General features: G+C 27.7%; 1 protein-coding gene and 1 pseudogene across 1 annotated transcript; one reads left to right on the forward strand and one right to left on the reverse strand.

Moving 5' to 3' along the window:
• Positions 1–844: 844 nt before the first annotated feature.
• On the reverse strand, positions 845–8,189 carry LOC132946546 (ring canal kelch homolog). Its single transcript, XM_061016595.1, has 11 exons — positions 8,061–8,189; positions 4,577–4,756; positions 4,291–4,519; positions 4,041–4,216; positions 3,869–3,965; positions 2,878–3,034; positions 2,699–2,811; positions 2,339–2,644; positions 2,113–2,253; positions 1,238–1,493; positions 845–1,158 (listed from the first exon to the last, which is right to left on the reverse strand). Exons 2-11 carry the CDS (start codon positions 4,684–4,686, stop codon positions 971–973), a joined length of 1,773 nt encoding a protein of 590 aa, XP_060872578.1. The 5' UTR covers positions 4,687–4,756; positions 8,061–8,189; the 3' UTR covers positions 845–970.
• A 3,943-nt stretch (positions 8,190–12,132) lies between these two features.
• Positions 12,133–15,268, forward strand: LOC132947040 (kelch-like protein 2; annotated as a pseudogene).
• Positions 15,269–21,658: the final 6,390 nt, after the last annotated feature.

The raw sequence follows: 21,658 nt of genomic DNA on the forward strand, positions 1-21,658 counted from the left end.
ATATTAAACAATATATAAACAATAATATTCAGAATACTATTTCTGAATGATAGTCGTTATAAATATTATAAAATTACTGTAATTAAATCAAACAGATGCTCGACAAATTGTACCAACACGTTGACTGGTATCTTGAAAACAAAGAGAAAAAAGGTGGGTAAGTGGATGTTGCTCTGCTGTACAGTAGGTCATGTTAGTGGGTAACTTTATAATGGATCATATTAAATTTGAATTCAATGATATAATATCATTTTATACGAAAATCGATTGTGAGCGGTGACGGTTTATCAATGTGGATATTTTATATTATATTTGTATTGTTAATTGTTATTACTTATTATTAATACGGTAGCCGGTAAGTTGAATTAATATTATAAAATTACAACAAAATAACTAAAAATGTTATTCTTGGTTATTAAATATGTGATTTTCTCTATATCTAAAAAACTATAAAAAAAATTTTATGTAACTTTCATACACATTTTTTTTTTTTTACTAACGTAGATAATCCTATAAGAAATCTTGTATTACATTTCAAAATCTCAGATTTAAAAAAAAAACATTTTTAGGAATTTCTGACTCAAAATAATTATCACATTTTCGTGATTTTTACTACTTTTGTCAAAATTTGAACTAAAATGCTTATAAAAAAAATTGTGACTGGATTTTTAATATTTTTCAAATGTCATCATAACAATATATTAGAAGCATTGTATTAAATTTTCAAGCTTTTGAATAATAAAAAAAAACACATCATTATTTAAAATTAAAACAAATATAATACTGTGTTTTTCACTTTTCTTCTTAAAAGTATACTATTTCATACATATTAAACCCTGTTTATTTAATTTTTAGTCAATTAGCTTTTATAAAACATTCAAAAAAATTTAATAGAAAACAATAAATCATCACACATTATAAAAAAAATATTTATAAACCTCTTATAAAAAGAGAAAATAAATTATGTATGCTAACAAGTTTTAAAATGAGGTGGCCTAACAATGGTTGCTGCGCCTGCAAAATGTCGTTCTACATTCATTGGCGCTTCTAGCATGAACCAGGTATCGGAATTGGGGTCGTAATATTCTACAGAATCATAAGTAGTATCTGCGTAATCTCCTCCGATGACATACAATAAACCATCTAATGCAACTACACCTATATTGAAAAATTAATTTAAATTCAATGTTTAAAATAAAAATGTAAGACGATTTAGATTTATTCTACGAGAATTTACCTGCATTTTGTCGAGGAAAATTCATGTCGTCAACTGTGGTCCAAACTCCTGTACTTGGTCTGTATGCTTCTACACTTTTCTGACATTCTAATCCATTAAAACCCCCTACAACATACAGGACACCATCCAAAACTCCTACACTTGCACCATATCGACGAACACACATCTCTGCCACTGGTGTCCATTTATCAAGACTGGGATGATAACATTCAACAGAATTTAATACCTCGCCTGATGAATAATCATAACCTCCTACCTAAGCAATTTAATTAAATCAAAAAGTGGAATAAAAATCTCTATAATATTACATAAATTATTTTTTTCAATTACAAACTTTTCTTTACTTATTATTCATACATAGTTAATAAATCAAATTGAATATTGTATAAGTTAAGTAATTATTCAAATTGAAAAATCAAGCTTGAATAAGTAATACAGAAACATTATTTAATATTGAAAATAAACATTGAAATTAATTTTATATATTTTAGATTATTATTTTCAAACATTAATAATATTAATAACATATAAGTACCTAATGTTGGTGACATTAGTCAGTTTTTATTTTTTTATGTTAGATAATAAAAATGAAATCTAGTTTTGTTGTTCCCTAAATTACCTATAAGTAATATATAATATGTGTCGCTCAATTAAATGATATGACTGCGTATACAGTATACCTATAAAAGTATAAACAAATATTTTTAATACTAATATATTATTATTTTATTATTTCATGAAAATATTTTATCTTGGAAATGTATTCCGTGATTTTTACGCGGGGGAATTTTTTTATTCCGATTATTGTTATAATAACCTATTACACCTATTACATATTTAAAATAATTTAATTATAAAACAAAAAATTAGTTTACCGCATATAAAAGATTATTCAGAACTCCGGCTCCTAAATCAGCTCTTGCAGTAGACATACTAGATATCATACGCCATTCTTTAGTACCACAGTCAAATTTTTCTGCACTATTTAAAGAATTAGTACCATCATATCCACCAACCTTGAATTTATTATATAATTTATATTTACCTACTTCATAATAGAAATAATTAAATAAATCTTAATTATATTTTAATATAACTTACTGCATAAAGGTAACTATTTATTACGCCAACTCCAAATTCAGTTCTTTTAATCAACATGTCAACAGTTGGTTTCCAACAAGTTGGTTCTGAAAATAAATCTAATACATCAACAGACTGAACAATTGATCCAATACTATGACCACCCATTGCAAACACAAAATGATCGTCTAATACAGCTAAACCAGCTCCATCACGACGTGTTATCATTATTGGTCCAAAATACCATTGGTTATTTTTTGGGTCGTACCATTCTGTACTACCTGCAGCTGACGTGGTATGTCCATATCCACCAACCACTAAAATAACCTGTTAAAATTAAATCAATAAAATATTTGAAAGACAGATAAAATGAAATCATACTTTATTTCCAAGTCTAGGCTTATACTGGATGCCTTCCGGAATTGTGATAACTTGATCTGACTGATTTCTCTTAAGAAAATGAAAATGTAAAGCTTCGTCTATATACTCTTTACCTTTAAAAATTATAAAAACATGAAATATAAATTCATTCACAATAGCATATTTACAGGAAAACTTACATTTAAGGCAATTATTGAGAAGAGGTTCTTTAACGACTTTTGAATCTATGTAGTTTTTTGATGCTAATGGTAAACGTACATGTTCCATTAATTGGGGTAAATTACATTTTCTAGAATCCAAATCGTACTTAACCCAACGAATAACACATTCAACTACCTACAAAAATAAATAAGGTTTTATGTAGAAGACTGTTACATCTTTTTTTGGATTTATATGACTTATGGCTACGTCGTTTCCCAGCATAACATTTATTTCAATAACATACAAAATAATTTTTATTTTGTTATTTGGTCATATTATTTTTGTACGTTTTGGTCAATTTATATTTTTTTTAGTATTATCAATTGAGAGAAAGCATGGATTTATTATTTCTAATATCTGTTATACCTATGTTAATAACTGTAGCAACAGATGTCATAAATTTAAATTCTAATTTTTATTGATAGACAATGATAGGTTTATACGTGATACGTCACTATATCAACTGAAATACCAAGTTCTTAAAGTTCTGAAACCAATAATTTTAATTGCATTTACGATTTCACTGATTCTGAATGAATCAGAGTCTGTGTATTTATTTTTTGCAAACAAATCTTAAAAAATTATAGGTATGAATATTAAATTATTAACATTTGACACTCATACTAATTGAACGTTATCTACCTACAAAAAAAAAGCACCTAAAACAAACTTTTCAATTTGTGTTCTGAAATAAAATAAGTTTACAAATTTAAATTCAATAAATTATTGTAATAACTATAATATAAATTGTATGAGCGATTGTGTGATGATTAATGTGTTTAGGTAATTATAATATATAATCTTTAAGGTCATCTTATAGTGACATAAATATACTTTTTAGATGAACTAATAAATACTATGGAACTTATAGGAGCACTAATTAAAAATAGATTAGATTATACACGAATGCAATGTAATCTCCATTCCATTATACAAAAATAAAACAATAATAAATGTTGGTTTGCTCACTTTTCCTTCAGATGGAACTGCGAGTTCATCACTGGAGATCAACATAACTACTTCTTCTGATGATAAGGACAGGAATTCGTCACCCTCAACAACTCTCCTAAGAATCGAAACACAACAATAATGTGTTATACAATTTCCTTAAAGTATCATTATCATAAATAATATTACATACGAAAAGTTTTGTTGAATGTACAATACTGAACTTGTTAATAATTTCGAACAGCAGTGTAAATTAGCGAACGCTTTTATACCAAGACAATTTGTAGGGTGCAGTTGTTCCTGTAAAAATTCACAGCATGCCTCGTTTACATCGTTCAACAGCAAAAGATTAGCTGCTGGTAACAAATCCTTGAGAAATAAATAATGAAAAGTTTAAATAATTTTCTTGTCATAACAAAATCAAAGTTTGTTCATTATTATACCTGTACATTTCTTTCGGTGACCACTATTTTTCCGGAATAAACAAATTCTACTAAGAGTTGTAAGGTGGTAGAATCTAGTTCTCCTATAACAACAAGATCTTTATTCTTTTCTGATAAATTTGTGAACTTTTCATGGAAATATGGACTAGCCGATGCTAAAATCACTTTATGTGCAAATATCTTAAAACCATTCTGTGTTACCAGTGTAATGTCACAAAAAACCTTATCACTAAAAAAAAATTGTATTACATTAATTATTCAACAGTTTAAATCACTTAACACTTACTTGCGTAAGGATTGTAATGCTTCATACATTCCTGAAATATTTGATTTTTTATACTCATATGTCGCTGGTAAACAACTAATAGATATTGGTATTTGTTGTCGATTTTCCATTGTAAATTGTACCTATATTTATTAAATCCCGGGCTTTGAGGTCTTATCACAACAAAAGTATTGCAATATTCTATAAAAAATACGTAAAAATATTAAAACTATATATAAAAAAAGCAGGTAAGCGGGTGACGCTCTGCTGTACAGTATCTTACAAGTGGGTCACTAAAATGAATGGTGTTAAATTTCAATAATTAATTGTATACGGAAAACGATTCTGAGCGGTTTGGCAGCCTATAGAATATTTTATATTATATTTTTATTATTATTATTAATACCGTAGCCGGTAAATTGAATTAATATTATTTGAATATTACCATATTTGTATACAATAATATACTTTAGAAGTTTCAAGTAACTATGAATAATATTTTTAAATTACAAGAAAATATATAAAACTATTATTCTTGGTTTTTTAATGTCCAAAGTTATAAAAATTTGAACTTCAAAGCCTCATAAAAATTTGGTTTGACTTTCCAGTAGATTTTTTTTTTTTTTGATATAGGTGACAAACTTATAAGGAATAGTGTATTAAATTTTAGAATCTTAGATATAAAAAAATGAATTTCTAACTCACAATAATGTAAATAATTAAATAGGCATTTATATAATTTTGAAACACCCAGCCAGGAAGGTACTGAGTGTACAGCAAACATTAGTTATATTTTTATTTTTAATTTATGACATTAGCATTCGTTTAATTACATGTAATATTTAAAATGAAAAATATCATATACCTAATTTTTTTTACAATTATTTATTTTTGAAATATGTACTATAATATTTGTATAATTTTTTTAAAGGCATTATTAACATTCGACTTCTTTTTTATAACAATACTAGTTGATCCCACACACTTCATTGCCCGTGAAAATAACAAATTTAAAAAAAATTGTGATTGTTCAACTGCTTCTGGGTGCAACTCAGCCTCTCTGGTAGGCAATCCGAAGACGCCGGATCGCGGACAATGTGCAACAGCATAATATTACGTAGGCAATGTGCGAAAATTTGATTTGATGCATGCTTGCACCTGATCTGCCCGATTAACCAATGCCAACCAAAAATTAAATACTAATACTTGTTTCTCCTATATAACCAATATAGCAACAATTTAAAAAACAAAAATTTCTACCGTTAATCTCAAAATCCCCGTTTGAGCATCTTCCCGGATGGGCTGTAGAAGGGTGAAAAATACTTTACGGCCTATTCTCAGACCTACTCAATATACACACAATTTTATAAGAATCGGTAAAGCCGTTACGGAGGAGTGCGACCACTAACCCTGTGACACGAGAATTTTATATATTAGTATTATAATATGACATACATATGATACATATTAATCAGCGTTCACTTTCATAATATATAGTGAACGATACGTGAACGTCACTCGTTTTTTGCAAATAGAATGTGAACGTGAACGACGTTTATACTTTTAATAAATTTGATCGATTTTTAAGACGTTCAATTTATTTACTATTTAATAAATACTATATGTATAAAATATATTAATTAATTATATTATAATAATAATATTTTCATTTTTCCCATTATAAATTATAATTTCTATAATATTTGTTCGATTGCAAAATATATTATAAATTAAACACGTGAAATTCCAGTGTCCCCGGCTAGACATGCAATAACAATAATATTATGATTTCCACGAATTTGTAATAAACATAATCGGTTTATCATATTATTAATAAGTACCCTAGTATTCGCTTAATTTTATCACTAGGAAATCCTTATCAAAATGTAACTCGAATAACGTGTCAGATATTAAAAATGAATTCAGATACTTTATAAATTGTATATGCTCTAAAGTCTAAATTGTATTTTTATTTTTTGGTTGAGTCGCGTATATGTTTATGGGTTTTTAATTTTTATATTGACTGCAGGCTAACGATTCATAAGAAAAAAAAATTAAATGAACCACCCAATGAAGGCGTTCGTTTTTTAAAAGAACGTGAACGTGAACTCGTTCGTTTGAAAAAAACACGAACGTGAACGTGAACGATTTCATTTTTTTAGTGAACCTTCCGAACACTGATATTAATTAATAATTCAATATTATATAATAATTTCACTATTGTATAACTTCTTATGGTTTTAAATAATTTGTATACATTTTTTTTTTGGATAAACGGCGTCTTTAATCGAAGGGTGCCCGCAGAAAATTATCCTAAAAAAGACTCAAGATATCACATAAAATATTTATACAATGACATGAATGTACAACCAATAAAAAAATTATTTATATAATTAAAAATAACCTTACTTTTAAAAATGAACAAAATCCACATATATATTGGTCCAAAAATGTACAATACCTACACTACCATTAGAAATTAAACTCAGCAATTCTTTTAAGATTCTTAAAAAAAAATACACTTTGGCTATTACAAGAACAAAATATAGATAGACTCGTAACAAATGTAAGTATAGGATTACTGCATTACTTATCATATTATTAGTTATACGACTTTAGTAATTTTTGTTTATTTTAATTTTATATTACCTTATTGTATTGTATTATTTAACTACACAATTTTTTACATAATACTACATTATAATATTATTATATAAACGAAGAAAAAAATATGTATTTACTTATATTAATATTCTAGTTATGTGAGAAATGTATATTACAAATTGTAATGGATCGAATTAAATTTGAATTCAATGATACCTATCATTTCATTGTATACGAAAAACGATTCTGAGCGGAGGTGGTTTGGAAGTCTTGATATTTTATATTGTTATTATATTTTATTATAGCCTGTAAGTTGAATTAATATTATAAATTACAACAACATAACTAAAATCGTTATTTTTATTTTTATTCGTTTCTGGTGAAAAAAAAATATAATCGTGAAGTATTAAAATAATTTAAAACAATTTAATCAACTTATAATTAGGTAGGTATATCGGTTAGGTATATCTTTATTGCAATTACTATTTAGTCCCAAAAGAAATTATTTTTGAATTTTCTACTAGTCGAAATATTATTTTATACCTTTTTTTTTTAATTATCGCTTCAGTTTGCTATACATTTTGAATTTTGTCAAAATATTCAATAACCATTAAATATGCCGTAATATACAAAAACAATTTTACATAATCAAATAGTATTCAATCCATTATGATTCGTAAAGATTACTGACGAAAATCCAAAAATGCTAAAAGGTAAATAATATTGGTACGGTTGCATACGAATCCGCGCTCTAATAACTATAGTCATAAAATAACAAACACCGGATACGACGCCAGTATAATTATAGTAGCTTAACCTTAAAACTAGTAATCAATCCTAAGATAATTTTATTGAAATAAAAATTTAATTTAAATTAAATTTAAAACATTTAGGTACTTACTTATTGGTCGCCGGCTTCGAATTGTCAAATGAATTGAACGGTGGCAGGACAGACATTCGCAGTGCAAAAATCGTTTACCTCACCACCCCACTATAATAATATCGCGCTACCTACGACCGATGATAAAAGCTTCGTCTGAGAAAGATCGCCGAAATGAATACGATGACAGACAGAGTCCGTGACGTTCATGATATTAAATATAGATTAATAAAATATATCTTTCGACCTATAATAAGTATAATAACCATAACGTCCGACGATAAGATAATAATATTACATTATACATTTCATATATCATGCCATCATATATATATATATAGTTTTACCTTTCAGTTATTAGGTGCGCAATACTGTTTCTATATTAAGTATAGAGACATATCTACCTAAATACACTATTTTTACGTATGACACGGCACCACACTGCAATCAAACTGCATTGCAAACTGCTGGCTCCATCGTGCGAATGACCCCGCTGAGTCTATATACATTAATAAACTATTATGTGTCGATAATGTTGATATGCCTATAACATTTAAACTATTAAAGAGTATAAAGAATTTTCCCAAAATACCGATTTCACCTAATCCACCGCAATCGGAATGCCTACCTAAGTACTAAGTCGCGCACTATAGGTGACTGACTAGACCAGTGGTTTTCAACCTTTTTAACAATGTAGCACACTTCATCTCCTACAAAATTTTCGCGGCACACCAATCCATATAATATGTGAAGCATATATTTTTATATATAATATATATATAGGTAGGTATACTGTTTAAAATCTACTCTATTTGAGGGTTAATTATTGTGAAATATACTAATTATTAAAGTGTTAACAGAAATATTAATTATTTTATATGATAATAATAATGTTTTAAAATACAAAATTATAAAACTATCTATTAATAGATTTATCGCGGCACACCTGCACCGGTTGAAAAACACTGGACTAGACTCTAGACAGTCTAGACTCTTAAACACGGTTTTCGACTCGACACAATTTTAAATTCTAAACAGCACAGATTATGCGACGGCACAAATTATACTCTGTTGCAGGTAGATATAATACATTAACCAAATTGTATAATAAACGAATGTGTCCAGACTGACTGACACACTCCAAGATTATAGGATTAGTAGGTATTATATATTAGTAATATTACTATTGATTTATCAATATAATTAATTTTTAGAAATGATCCAAGTATAATAAATACTTATCTACTACAATACTACATTTATTATTACATGTAGTTTATATTTTTGTTATTATCCTTAGTACCTACAAACATTTTAATAACTCAGAAATTAATCATTCGAATTTTGATTTAGAAGCATCAACATATATTCAAGAAAATCGTCCGCTAAATAATTCGTTGTAAAAACTGAGGGTTCTCATTTGAAAAATAGAAATTTGTTTCACCACAGTATACACTCCTTGTAACTAGTACAAGAATATTATCAGACATTTGAAAACAATATGGACTTTAGGTAAGTAAAGGTACTTAAAAATTCTATAAACAAAAATTTGCATAAATGTACTATTGTACTATGAAATAAAAAATGGAGGTGAGTGTGCTTAAAAAATCACCTTGTATACAGGGTGTAACAGGAAGGCCTGACAATTGAAATAAATTTGTTCTTATCAATATTTTTTTATTATTTTTTAAAATATAATTTATTGACTTTTCTGCTAAACGTATATGAAAGAAACAGGAGCGAATAGACATGCGCTGACCTGGTTACGAAAAATTGAACCTAGCGGCTTACATCGGGCCACATCATGACTATAATAATATGTCCATATCACACAAAAAAATTCCCTTATCCTTGAGACCAACGACTCACCTTTTTTTGTAAGGAACAGTGGCGGCTCGTAGTTATATCCTCAAAAAAAAATAAATATGTGTTGCTGAAGATATTTCTAAAGATCGACCCACCGACCCACTTATAAATATTTATTAGAAAATACAAATTACATATTACAAATTAGTTAGGTAAAATTGTACGACTGTAATCGATAGCTGAGTACCTACGACCTACCCAGTCCCTAAAATATCCAAATTTTCGTACTACACACATAGTCCCAAATCGGTCAAATCTAAATTATTTCTAGATAAACACTAGTATACTATATACCACTGTTCACTACTAAGCTGTTAATAATAAAAATAGCTACTTTCAATACCAATCACGAATTAAGGTAGGTACATCTTAATTAGTGATAACAATAAATAATAATAACTATAATAAGAGTATAAGACGTAACAACACAAAATTATTTACTGTGTGTCTGTGTAGTAGATAATAATTAAAACATGGTTTAGCAAAAAACCATTAAAATATAAAAAAAAATGTGAAGATATAAAATTATACATAATATTATTAGAAAGGTTTAATTAGAATAACCCACTTTTAAATTTCGTACTGCACACTGCCGAGCACACTGCACTTTTCGTACTACACTAAATGTGTCGGAATACACAATTTTAGAGACTGGACCTACAACAATTTAAGATATCTTCTATCTTCAACCGTGGTACCTACTTACGATAATTGTGTATTTGTGTGTATCGGGTTTTATTCATATTAGTTGATAATTATAAATGATTGCCAATGTGCTATATTATGTTAGAATGAATATTATGAAATAGGAACTTCTCATAATATTAATATTAATCATTAATAGTGTTTCTCGAAATTGTCGGCTGCGAGTAAACAACTTACAAGCGCAAAATAAATATCAAAATTATAAAAGGTACCTTGGTATAAAATGTATTTTAAATTGTAATTTGTTAGAACATTTAAGATGTTGACGCATTTACCTTTAAGGTAATAAATAAAATAGTATCCAAATGTCAAAGATAAACTAACCTGTGACAGTCGTCGGTCGAACCCCTTGCCAATCCGGCGCGGACTTGCCTACTGCTCAGTCGTAAAATGATAATAATTTATTAAATATTTAGATAGGCAAACGCTAATATTTTTTCTTCGTAGTTTCTATAATAACGTTAATGAATTATTCTATAACTAGGTACCTATCTGGCTATCTGTTTGTAGAAAGTTAACACCCATAAGGTAGGTAAAGTGTACCAATAAGCAGTAATCGAATTGTGTGTGTGTGTGTGTGTGTGTGTGTTGGCTAATCTTTTTTCACCATCGGGAGTGCATCTATCAATTTCCAATGATTTGTGAAGTATTATATTTCAACCATGGTTCTTACCATCAAGTTTCATAATAGGTCGATTCACTCTAATTTTTAAACGTTATCTGCTGAGCGTAAATTTGTTAAGTTACGCACTTGTAAAGTTGTAAGACGGATACAACAAATGTCCGTGTGGCGTCCTCTTGAAAAAATAAAAATTATATAAACAAATTCAATTAATATGAGCAAAAACGAAAATTCACTATAGAGTTAATTAGTTAAATATGAATTTATTATGATGGATTCTAAAAAAGTATGAAGTCTATTGTAAAACCAGTGACATATACCTACGTGAAAATATGAAACAGAAATGGTAAAGTAGCGTGGTACATAGATAAGTATATTATAATATAAGCAATAAACGTACTATGGCGACGCAATTTATTGAAGATATTAATTAAACGTTTTCGTAATACGGCTAAACAAACATCATGTTGGTGCGCGGGCTCGTTCCTATGTTTTTCGGAGGTTCAGACTTCAGACCATACTATTTTAAATCGCGAAGAAAACCGGAAATATTTACTAATTATTGATTTCCGCTCTTTTGCATATAATAGTTGTATTTTGTAGCGGGTTTTGCGAAACGTTTTACCAAGTTTCCCACCGTCGTCCTGCTGACCACCCAGCCAATTAGTGCCAACTCACGTCTCACGAGTCACGATTCACAAAGTACGACCTTTTTTTTATACGTACAATGACAAAATATATAGGTATGTCTACAAAAATAAGAGACGTTGCCCGGTTTGCGCATCCCACCTTTCCCAACCATAGTCGTAGTTCGCCTCATTTCATTGGCCGTTAAATTACCCGGCTAACATACAGCGGCCAACCAGCAGCTAATAGACGTGGTGTGGAGTTGTCGGCGAACACGATGCGTATCAAAAGTATAGATAATGTTATAATATTATCTATATTATCTATGATCATGAACTGTCTATGATCAAAAGTTGCTTACATAGGCACTACGGCTTTAGATAGCCGTGTTACATACCTAACCTATCTATATTTTTGTCTTGATGTTAGTACCTATATTCCCCACAAAACCATTGGTAATCAATCATCAATGATATCACGACTAATTACGTGGTAAGTTAGTGTCGAACTTTAATTACCACCTGTATGCGCAGGCCGTAAGTACGTAATCTTTATGATTTATTAATTATAATAAATGCGTGTGTTATGATTTACAAGTTAAAACTATAACATAGCCTATAGCCTATAGGTACTAGATACAATACATTATAGAAATGATCAAGTTAACTGCTGTCTCTGAGCTCTGTGGACTACTTCAGTTTTTATTATCAAGAAACTTCAATTTTTAAAAGTAAGTTTATTAAAATGTTTAAAATAGGTAGGTACCTACTTATAGTTACAATATTATAACTTACATTACATTGTAGTAAATTATTAACTTCATACTGTTTGATATTAATCAAACTACTTACTATTTAGTAAGTAGATTCATAGTACCTATAGTAGTACCTAGTAGCTACTACAACTATTTAGTTTTTATAATTTTTCTATTTTTTATGTTGTATGTGCAACACCGAGTTGTGCCCTAAGCCCCCTCAAGATAAATTAGTCATCAAAACTCATATAATATCAATTCAAAATGAATAAATAAAAGTAAAACATTTAGCACATTGTTCAGAAAAAAGGTGTACATGATACGTACATATTTAACACCAATTCCAATGATATTATCGCACAATACTCACTGCAAGGTTCACAGGTTTAAACAATTGAAATTAAACATGTTCTATTGCATTATATTTAAAACTATTTAAGTATTAAAAAAATAACATATTATTTAAATTCTATTTATTTTTTTTCAGTAATAGCCAATAAGTAACAATTAGTTATATTAATTTTTCAATGTTTGTGGTTCCTAAATTATAACTCAGATTTATTTTTCTTCTATTAATAATTTAAATGGTTAGTAAATAAATACAAAAGTTGATAATAGTAAAATTAATTGCATAATCCGGTGTCGTTTAAATGTAAATTGTTTGTTCACATATCACTATATTCAATAAATTATAATACTGAACTATGTATAGGCATACAGTTATCTGTTATGTAATATATCTGAATTAGCTTAGTACATATAATATTTCTACTTAATTAATTTTAAAATAACGATAACAAATGATTCAATAATTAGATAAGATCATAATATAGGATATAATTTTAAGTAAATTATATTATTGAGTTTTTTAGTACCTATTGATTGAAAATTTAAATATGATTAAAACAAATATTTTTAACATACACATGGTTTTTATTGAAACATGAGTTATTCAAAACAACTTCCCAGGAATGGGGCAAAACTTTGTCAGGTACTTCACTAATGTAAACATACTTAAGCAGTCAAGCTGTATAGCTTATCTCTCATCCAGGACTTTGGTCACTTAGTGACAGGCTGGGCTTCTCAAAATCAATTGGCTATATCTATTTAATTATTTAAATTATATGATGAATCAATCATATTGACGACTATCAATAAAATAAAATATTACTATACTCTGTCCCACGTGAGAACAGGCCATACTTATATTGAATGATGTTTTTCCACCACATAGCTGACTTTAGATGGTCACAGCATGGGATGAGTAATGGCAACCAGTTTTGATACCCTTCTCTCTTGGGATATACTATAATATGTTGAATTCAACAATATTTTACTAACAGCTAGTATACTAACCAATTCAAAATAATACTATATGTGATATGATGTACATAAGTTATTTCATATCTTTTTAGAATTCATTAATTAATCATTTTTTATTAATTATATTATTGTCCTTATTAATTAAATTGTTTTTATATAATTTTTACATTTGTACGTATATTATTTTAATAGCCTATTGGAATACTGTTGTTGTGTTAAAATCATGGCTCTATTTAGCCATGGTTAAGACCTTAAGCTTCTGATATAATAAACATACAATTTACAGTGCAAAGTATACAGGAAATATCAATATCCAGTAGCAATGGTCCAGCAAGATACAAGTATATAAAATCATCTTATGTAGAAATATTTGAAGTATTACAATCCTTACGCAAGTAAGTGGTAAGTGATTTAAACTGTTAGATAAATATTACTGACAAATTTTCGTTTTTTAGTGATGAGGTCCTTTGTGATATAGAACTAGAAACAGATGATGGTACTAAGATATTTGGACATAAAGTGGTTTTAGCATCGGCTAGTCCATATTTTCATGTAAAGTTCACAAATTTTTCAGAAAGAAATCATGATCTTGTTGTTATAAGACAGTTAGATTCTAACGCTTTACAGCTCTTAGTTAACTTCATTTATTCCGGGGGAATCATGATCACCGAAAAAAATGTACAGGTAATAATAGACAAACTTTTATTATGTATTAAACAAACAAATTATTTAAATTCTTTATTGTTTATTTCTCAAGATTTTGTTACCAGCCGCAAATTTATTGCAGTTACAAGAATTAAAGGATATATGCTATGATTTTTACAGAAACATCTGCACCATACAAATTGTCTTGGTATAAACACATTAGCTGATTTACACAGCTGCAAGAAATTGTTAACAAGTTCAGAATTGTACATTAAACAAAACTTGGTATGAAATATTATTTATTATTATGATTCTATGAGGAAATTGTATTTATTATTGTTATATTTTGGTTGTTAGAAAAGTGGTTGAGACTGATGAATTCCTATCTTTATCATCTGATCACCTAGTCAAGTTGATCTCCAGTGATGAGCTTGCAGTTCCGTCTGAAGAAAAAGTAGGCAAACTAAATCTGATTGAAGTTATATTTAAGTATTATGTAGTAAAAAAGTATTTTCATATATAATCGATATTATTTATTAAGACCTAGATGTCTTGTTGGCATTTGTTGCTCTAAAAAGTATTTTTGACACTAAGATACCCTAAAAAATAATATGTTATAATGTTCTAAACACTTGAAAAAAGTTCATAACATTGATAAATTGAATAAAATAATTTATTGATTTTTAATTTAATAGTTACAATTTACTCCTAAGAAGCATAAGAAAGAGTGTGTTAAGGTAACGACCGACAATGAGTCTGGTATTATTACAAATTGATTATATTTAACATATAATAGTTAATATTATTTAATAATACCTAATATTATTAGTAATAGTAACCAATTACACTCATGATGTTACGAACAAATTATTTCTTGATACTGAGGTTATTCTGATAAATATTAATTGTTTTATCAATGTTTCTTGTCCAAACTCGTTTTTACAACATTTTCAGTAAATTAATTTACTGTTAAGATTTCTGAAGTACCATAACTATAATTAATAAAACAATTGTATACTTTAGATAGTACATGTTATAAGCTAAATGTTTAATATATTTATGTTAAATATGAAAAGCTGATGAAACGTTTGTGAAAAGTGTTTAGAAAACATTTGTAGGGTAAGATGACATGTTGTTAATTTTGAATTTTCATTGTAACAAAGGTTACTGATTTATTTGAATTTATTTAATCATTTTTATGTATTTGGTTAAATAATAATTTTTATTATTTTGTGAATTTCAAATTTCATTGTGCTTACAATTTGTACAAAACACTATAAAATAAAATAAATAAATAAATTCCTCAAATATAATTTCATTTAAAATTATATTCATTTACTTTGAGTAATTTATAATAACATATTTAATATTATCATAGGTTAACTTTACTTAATATTTATTCTATATTTCATTGATTTATCTATGGGATAATATGCACCATTCAATTAACCCCAGGTATGGGGTTAAAATTACGAATTCTGAACTTTTTTGTAAAATGTTAAGAATAAACATTTAATATTAAGGCTTAAAATTATTACATGTTATTCTTGATATTATTAAGACAAATGATTTTCGGTCTATTATTTAATAATGTAAATATCAAACCATTATTAGGTTTTACAACTTGGCACACTCTCCCTTACATATTTTTTATTGAAGTTTTAAAAAATTGGTTTAAAATTTTTTTTGTTATAGGTAGATTGAACAAAATAAATATTAATGTTAATATTCAAACCTGTCATTTTTTATTAATTGTTTGCAAAAATAAATGCAAAGATCCTAAATTACAAAATGCAACTAAAATTATTGCTTTGAGAACTTGTTATTGCAGTTAACAGCATGACATATACCCATTGATAAAAAAATAGAATTTAAATTTATGACAGTTGCTGCAGTTATCTATACATATTATAAATATTAAAAATAAAAAGGTTGTGGTTATTGCTCAATATATGGAATATATAATAATGATATTAATAAATCCACGATTTTAATCAATTGGTAATAGTAAAAAAAAAGAAATGACCAAATCACAAAATTATTTCTGTTAATGTCATTAAAAAAAAAAAATTAAGCTATAAAACAACAGCTAGGTGGACAGTGCTCCAAAATAAGATGCAATAGTCAACTACATCCAGGCCCTATAAATAAGTTAATTTATTTTTGTAGGTATTTGAATGTGTTATTCGTTGGGTAAAACATGAATTGGATTCTAGAAAATGTATTTTACCCCAATTAATGAAACATGTACGTTTACCGTTAACATCAATAAATTATATATTTAAAAAAAGTATTTAAGTAAGTAAGTATTTATATTAAATATTATATTATATCGATTGTACCTAAGATCTTTAATTATTATTTATTATTTTAACTGTGTAGCAATACGCGTGATATCGGGGCGTTGAATAAGTAAATTTTAATTATTTGGTAAATTAAAATTAAATCATTATTGGTTTGTTTAATTTAAAAATATCAAAAAGTGTTAATTAGATAATTTAATTAACCGTATTATCAAATTAACCAAGAACACATAATCATTTTAGATAAAATTTGATTATTGTTGTGCTATTATAACTTCTTTATATAACTACTATTTAAATGATTCTGAACTCACTCGAATCCAGAGATGTGAGGCTGAAAAGTTTCAGACATTTTCAAGTGAAACTTTTCATGAAATTTGAAAAGTTTCAAGGCTATTGAAATGAAAAGTATTGAAACTTTTCAATATCAAAAATTTAATTTCATAATCGTACGCATACACCAATAGATAGGTAATAGACAATAGTTTAAATATCTATGATTTTAATTATAGTAGGTATATGGTACCAAATTGATTACAGTTCACAACAAATCGTTGCTATATGACCAATGAACGTTGTGTGTCAATATTGTAAGGCATTTAAGTTTAAAAATGAAAATTAATAATTATAATAAAATAATTTAAAAGTCTATGTACAGGGTAAACTCTAGAACTACTTATCAGATCTTCTTGATTTTTTCTTTAAACGGAAGAGTATATCACGGAGAAAGTTCCTATGAATAACATTTTAGGAAAATCCACTGGAAAGGTAGGAAATCTGGATGTCAAAAATACAACAGTGACGCAACAGGTTAGGTTAGTATTTTGAAATTATTGATTATATTAATCCACCATAGGTAGAATACGACAAACTTGGTATAACTTTGATACTTTAGAGTTAAATCATACACGTCTTGCGTACAAACAGCACTGGGTCAGCGATCTACCGCAGGTAGATTGCCTACCTGATAATATACAGCTGCGAATTCAAATTTTAAATCAAAACTAATAGCTTATAGTATTGTAATATTTATTTATAAAATTGAATTGTCAACAATTTATTCTAAAACATATTATAGATGACGGTCGTATTATTATTGTTTTGGACATAATATTATCATCTAATATAAATTAATTTTTGATTTTTATCATATTATAATAATTAGTGCCCGGAAATATATACAAGCAATATATATTAAAAGCATATTCTTCAACGATTCACCTAGAATAATTTCGGTTATAAATCTCATCGTCCCATGTGTACATTCTATCATTAAGGTGGTCGGAGCCGGTGCGTTTTTTGGTAAAAAATCATGTCTTACAGGAAAATCTCTCACGCCCTATAGAATAGTCTGATTTCGTTAATTTTTTTTTTATTTAAATTAGAAAAGATTTTGTAGGTTGGATCAAAGCCTGATTTTGAAAATTATAATTATTGAAACTGGAATATGCATTTGAATAATGCACAATATTTGTTATTTTTCAAATGCATTTTTCTACCACTATTCAAAGTAAAATAAAAATTCGAGCCTTGAGCCGACCTGCAAAAACTTCTCATCTTTTAGATAAAAAAAAATTACTGATACGTAAATATGAAACTACGTAAATGAAAAAAAACTAAAATAAGTCGACAGTTAAAAATATATTTTATAAATATACCTAGCTCAATTAATATTATGATCCAAAATATTTTTAAAATTCTATTTTGTCTTGAAAAAACAATAACAAGCACTTGGTAAAAAAACTTCGAGTTTTTACAATTAATTATTAATTATTATTCATTTAAAATTTCTTTTTTTTTTTTGATATAGGTAAGTACCTACAAACTAGTAAATACCTATATTATAAAACACACATCGTTTTAAAAACAATACATTCATCTCTCCAATGAGAATATAATAATATATTTTTTTTTTAACGATGGTACTATAATATGTTATTGTGAGATATTACCACCAATCGAAAGTTTTCTAAAAGCATATTCAAAGTAAAATACAAATTCGAGCTTTGAGCCGACTTCCAAAAACTTCTCATCTTTTAGATAAAAAAAAATTACCAAAATCCGACATATCAACGAGGCGTGAGAGTTTTTCTTGTAGAAGCATTTATGTTCATCAAAATAGTGCTTCGATAATAGTCAACGAAGTCCATCGCTGACTTGTCCATGCGTGCACGTAAATATCTTTATCTGCACGTGTAATTATAGCTCACTCACACTAATATCGATTTACATACTTACACACATGCACGTTCCGTGCAAGGCCGATATAATATGTGAATTGAATTGCCTAAATTTTACTCCTTAATAAATGACCGGCACCGACACCCTCAATTTTTTTTATTTACCCACTAAAATTTACATAGAAAAGTTCTCGACGAATGACGAAAAATATTGGATTATCTATTGGTAAATTTGTAGTTACCCAATGCCCACACGCGTCTATACAAATTTTGGATATTCTATATTGAAACAAATCGATAGTATAATCAAAGCGAGGTAACGAAATGTGACGAAGACGAGGAACTGTCAGTTGAAGATTTATCTGGTTTTCAATATGCACTAATATTGTATCTTGTGACGTGGAAAGAAGTTTTTCCAAGCACAAAAGTATAATTCGAGATAAACGTAGAATTTTTCAATTCGAAAACTTGATATCAATTTTTGTTACAGGTTGTTTCTTGTTGCTGGTACTCGTCTTATAATAATAATACCATTGATTATAAATACTAGTTATAACTTATAATCAATGGTAATACTTTTAAATGCAATTTCATGAAAATAATGTTATTCTACATTTTATATATAATACTTTGATTAAATTACTTTATACTTACACAATGTCATTAAAAATGTTATTAAGAATTTTTTTTTATAAACTTTTTATACATATATTTAGATTGTGTCATATTCTTAATCAAAACTGTATTAATATGCAAAAAAATAAATTTGCATATTTTTTTTGAAATTTATGATATAAATCTGTTTATTTTATAGATTTTTAATGCATATAAATCCGGGCCCTAATAATAATTGTCGTTGAGTGTTAACTGTTAACGGATCGCAGACGCATATTATTTTTCATAGAAACGATTATTCATAAATTGTATATCTATTAATTGTAAATTTTATGTTTATTTATATTTGTTACAGTTTTCAGAGATATAGTATATTTATTCAGTTTTTAAGTTCATTTAACAGACATATTGTTAGTTATCAAAATAGTTTATAGTTCTCGTGGTATAAGATAATTTTAGACTACTGATGACTGTTTTTTATTTTGTTAAAAAACGTTCATAAAATGTTTTTGGTAAACATATTTTTTTTCAGAAAAATTTTACTAAGTAAGTTACAGAGGCATGTCCAGGTTAAAAATTCCAGTACAATATAAAATATGTACAATATACATATTTTTTTTTATGGAAACTATTATGATAGGAATCTGCATATTTTATAGATTTTTATTACATATAAATGCGGGCCCTAATAAGAATAATGGTTTTTGAGTGTTAAGGGGTCTTAGAAATGCTTATCGATCAATTGTATTTATTAATTGTATATTTATTATAAACAGACTATTGTACACGACAGTAAATATTATTATGATCGATACGTCACGAGAACATAGAGATATGGGAACATACGCACTTTTTGCAGATGCTACTTAAAAATTGCTTGATTTAAGACTACCAGTGTATGTAACGATAACGGAAGATGGAAACGGACAGAGAGAAATTGCATTAATTGGCCTTTTAGTAAACGAGGAAGAAACAACGTCGTGGTGGTATTTGGAAACTTTAAAAAAAAATAACCCGATTTCAGCTAAGACTTTGGTATATGTAACGGACAAGGACACGAAAGAGAGAAATGTGATCAAACAAGTCTTCCCTAAAACTTCATTAACTATAATATGTTTATACTAAGGACATTCAATCGGGAAATTAGGTATGACAAACGCAACATCACGCCTAACTAATGAAAGGGATAATGTAAAAAAAATAATTCAAGATAATATCGTCAGTCTCCTGCCAAAACTAGGTAACGGCATATTTCACTATTTTGAGATAATGGCGCTATCTAGTGTTAAATATTATTTTCAAACGATTTGAAAGAGGCGTCTTAAGTGAAATTCCTACTCTAACCTGTCACAAACTTACAGTTTCTTATTTTCACTAACGGTGAAGGACAGGTGCTCGGAGGGTTCAACCCTCAGAATGCATATTAGCCCCCCCCAAATTGTTGTTGACTATAATATTATGCCATAGATATTTGAATACATTTATTTCTAAAACCTTATAATTTTCATAATCAAAATACATAGGTACACTTATCAGAATAATAATATAGATAAAAGTGTATTATGTTATAGGTAATTATTTATATTAAGTTCAATGCGAAGGTGTATAAAATTAAGCTGTATGAATGTAGGGGATATGAGGGGCAAAGCCCCCCACTGATCACTTTCGTCGACATACATCTAGCACTCGCATACATTTAACCCAAATTGCGCCTATGTTGGTTTGCACCATAAATAAAAGATTGTACCAGTACGTGTTTGACCACCGACAGTTAAACACGTGTGTAGCTCTCAAAATTGTGCGCATTTATATAGCTTCCGATAGCAGTATAGTGCTCCGTTATCTACGCTGACGGTCGATAAACAGGTAATATGTTTTTAACGATTATTTAATATCGACCAAACTTCGTAATGAATAACAAAGATAAAACAGGCAGTCTGCCTTTAATAAAATCCCCGTACAGAAAGAATATCCCAACA

This window comes from Metopolophium dirhodum, chromosome 6, assembly GCF_019925205.1.
Source record: "Metopolophium dirhodum isolate CAU chromosome 6, ASM1992520v1, whole genome shotgun sequence".
NCBI lineage: Eukaryota > Metazoa > Arthropoda > Insecta > Hemiptera > Aphididae > Metopolophium > Metopolophium dirhodum.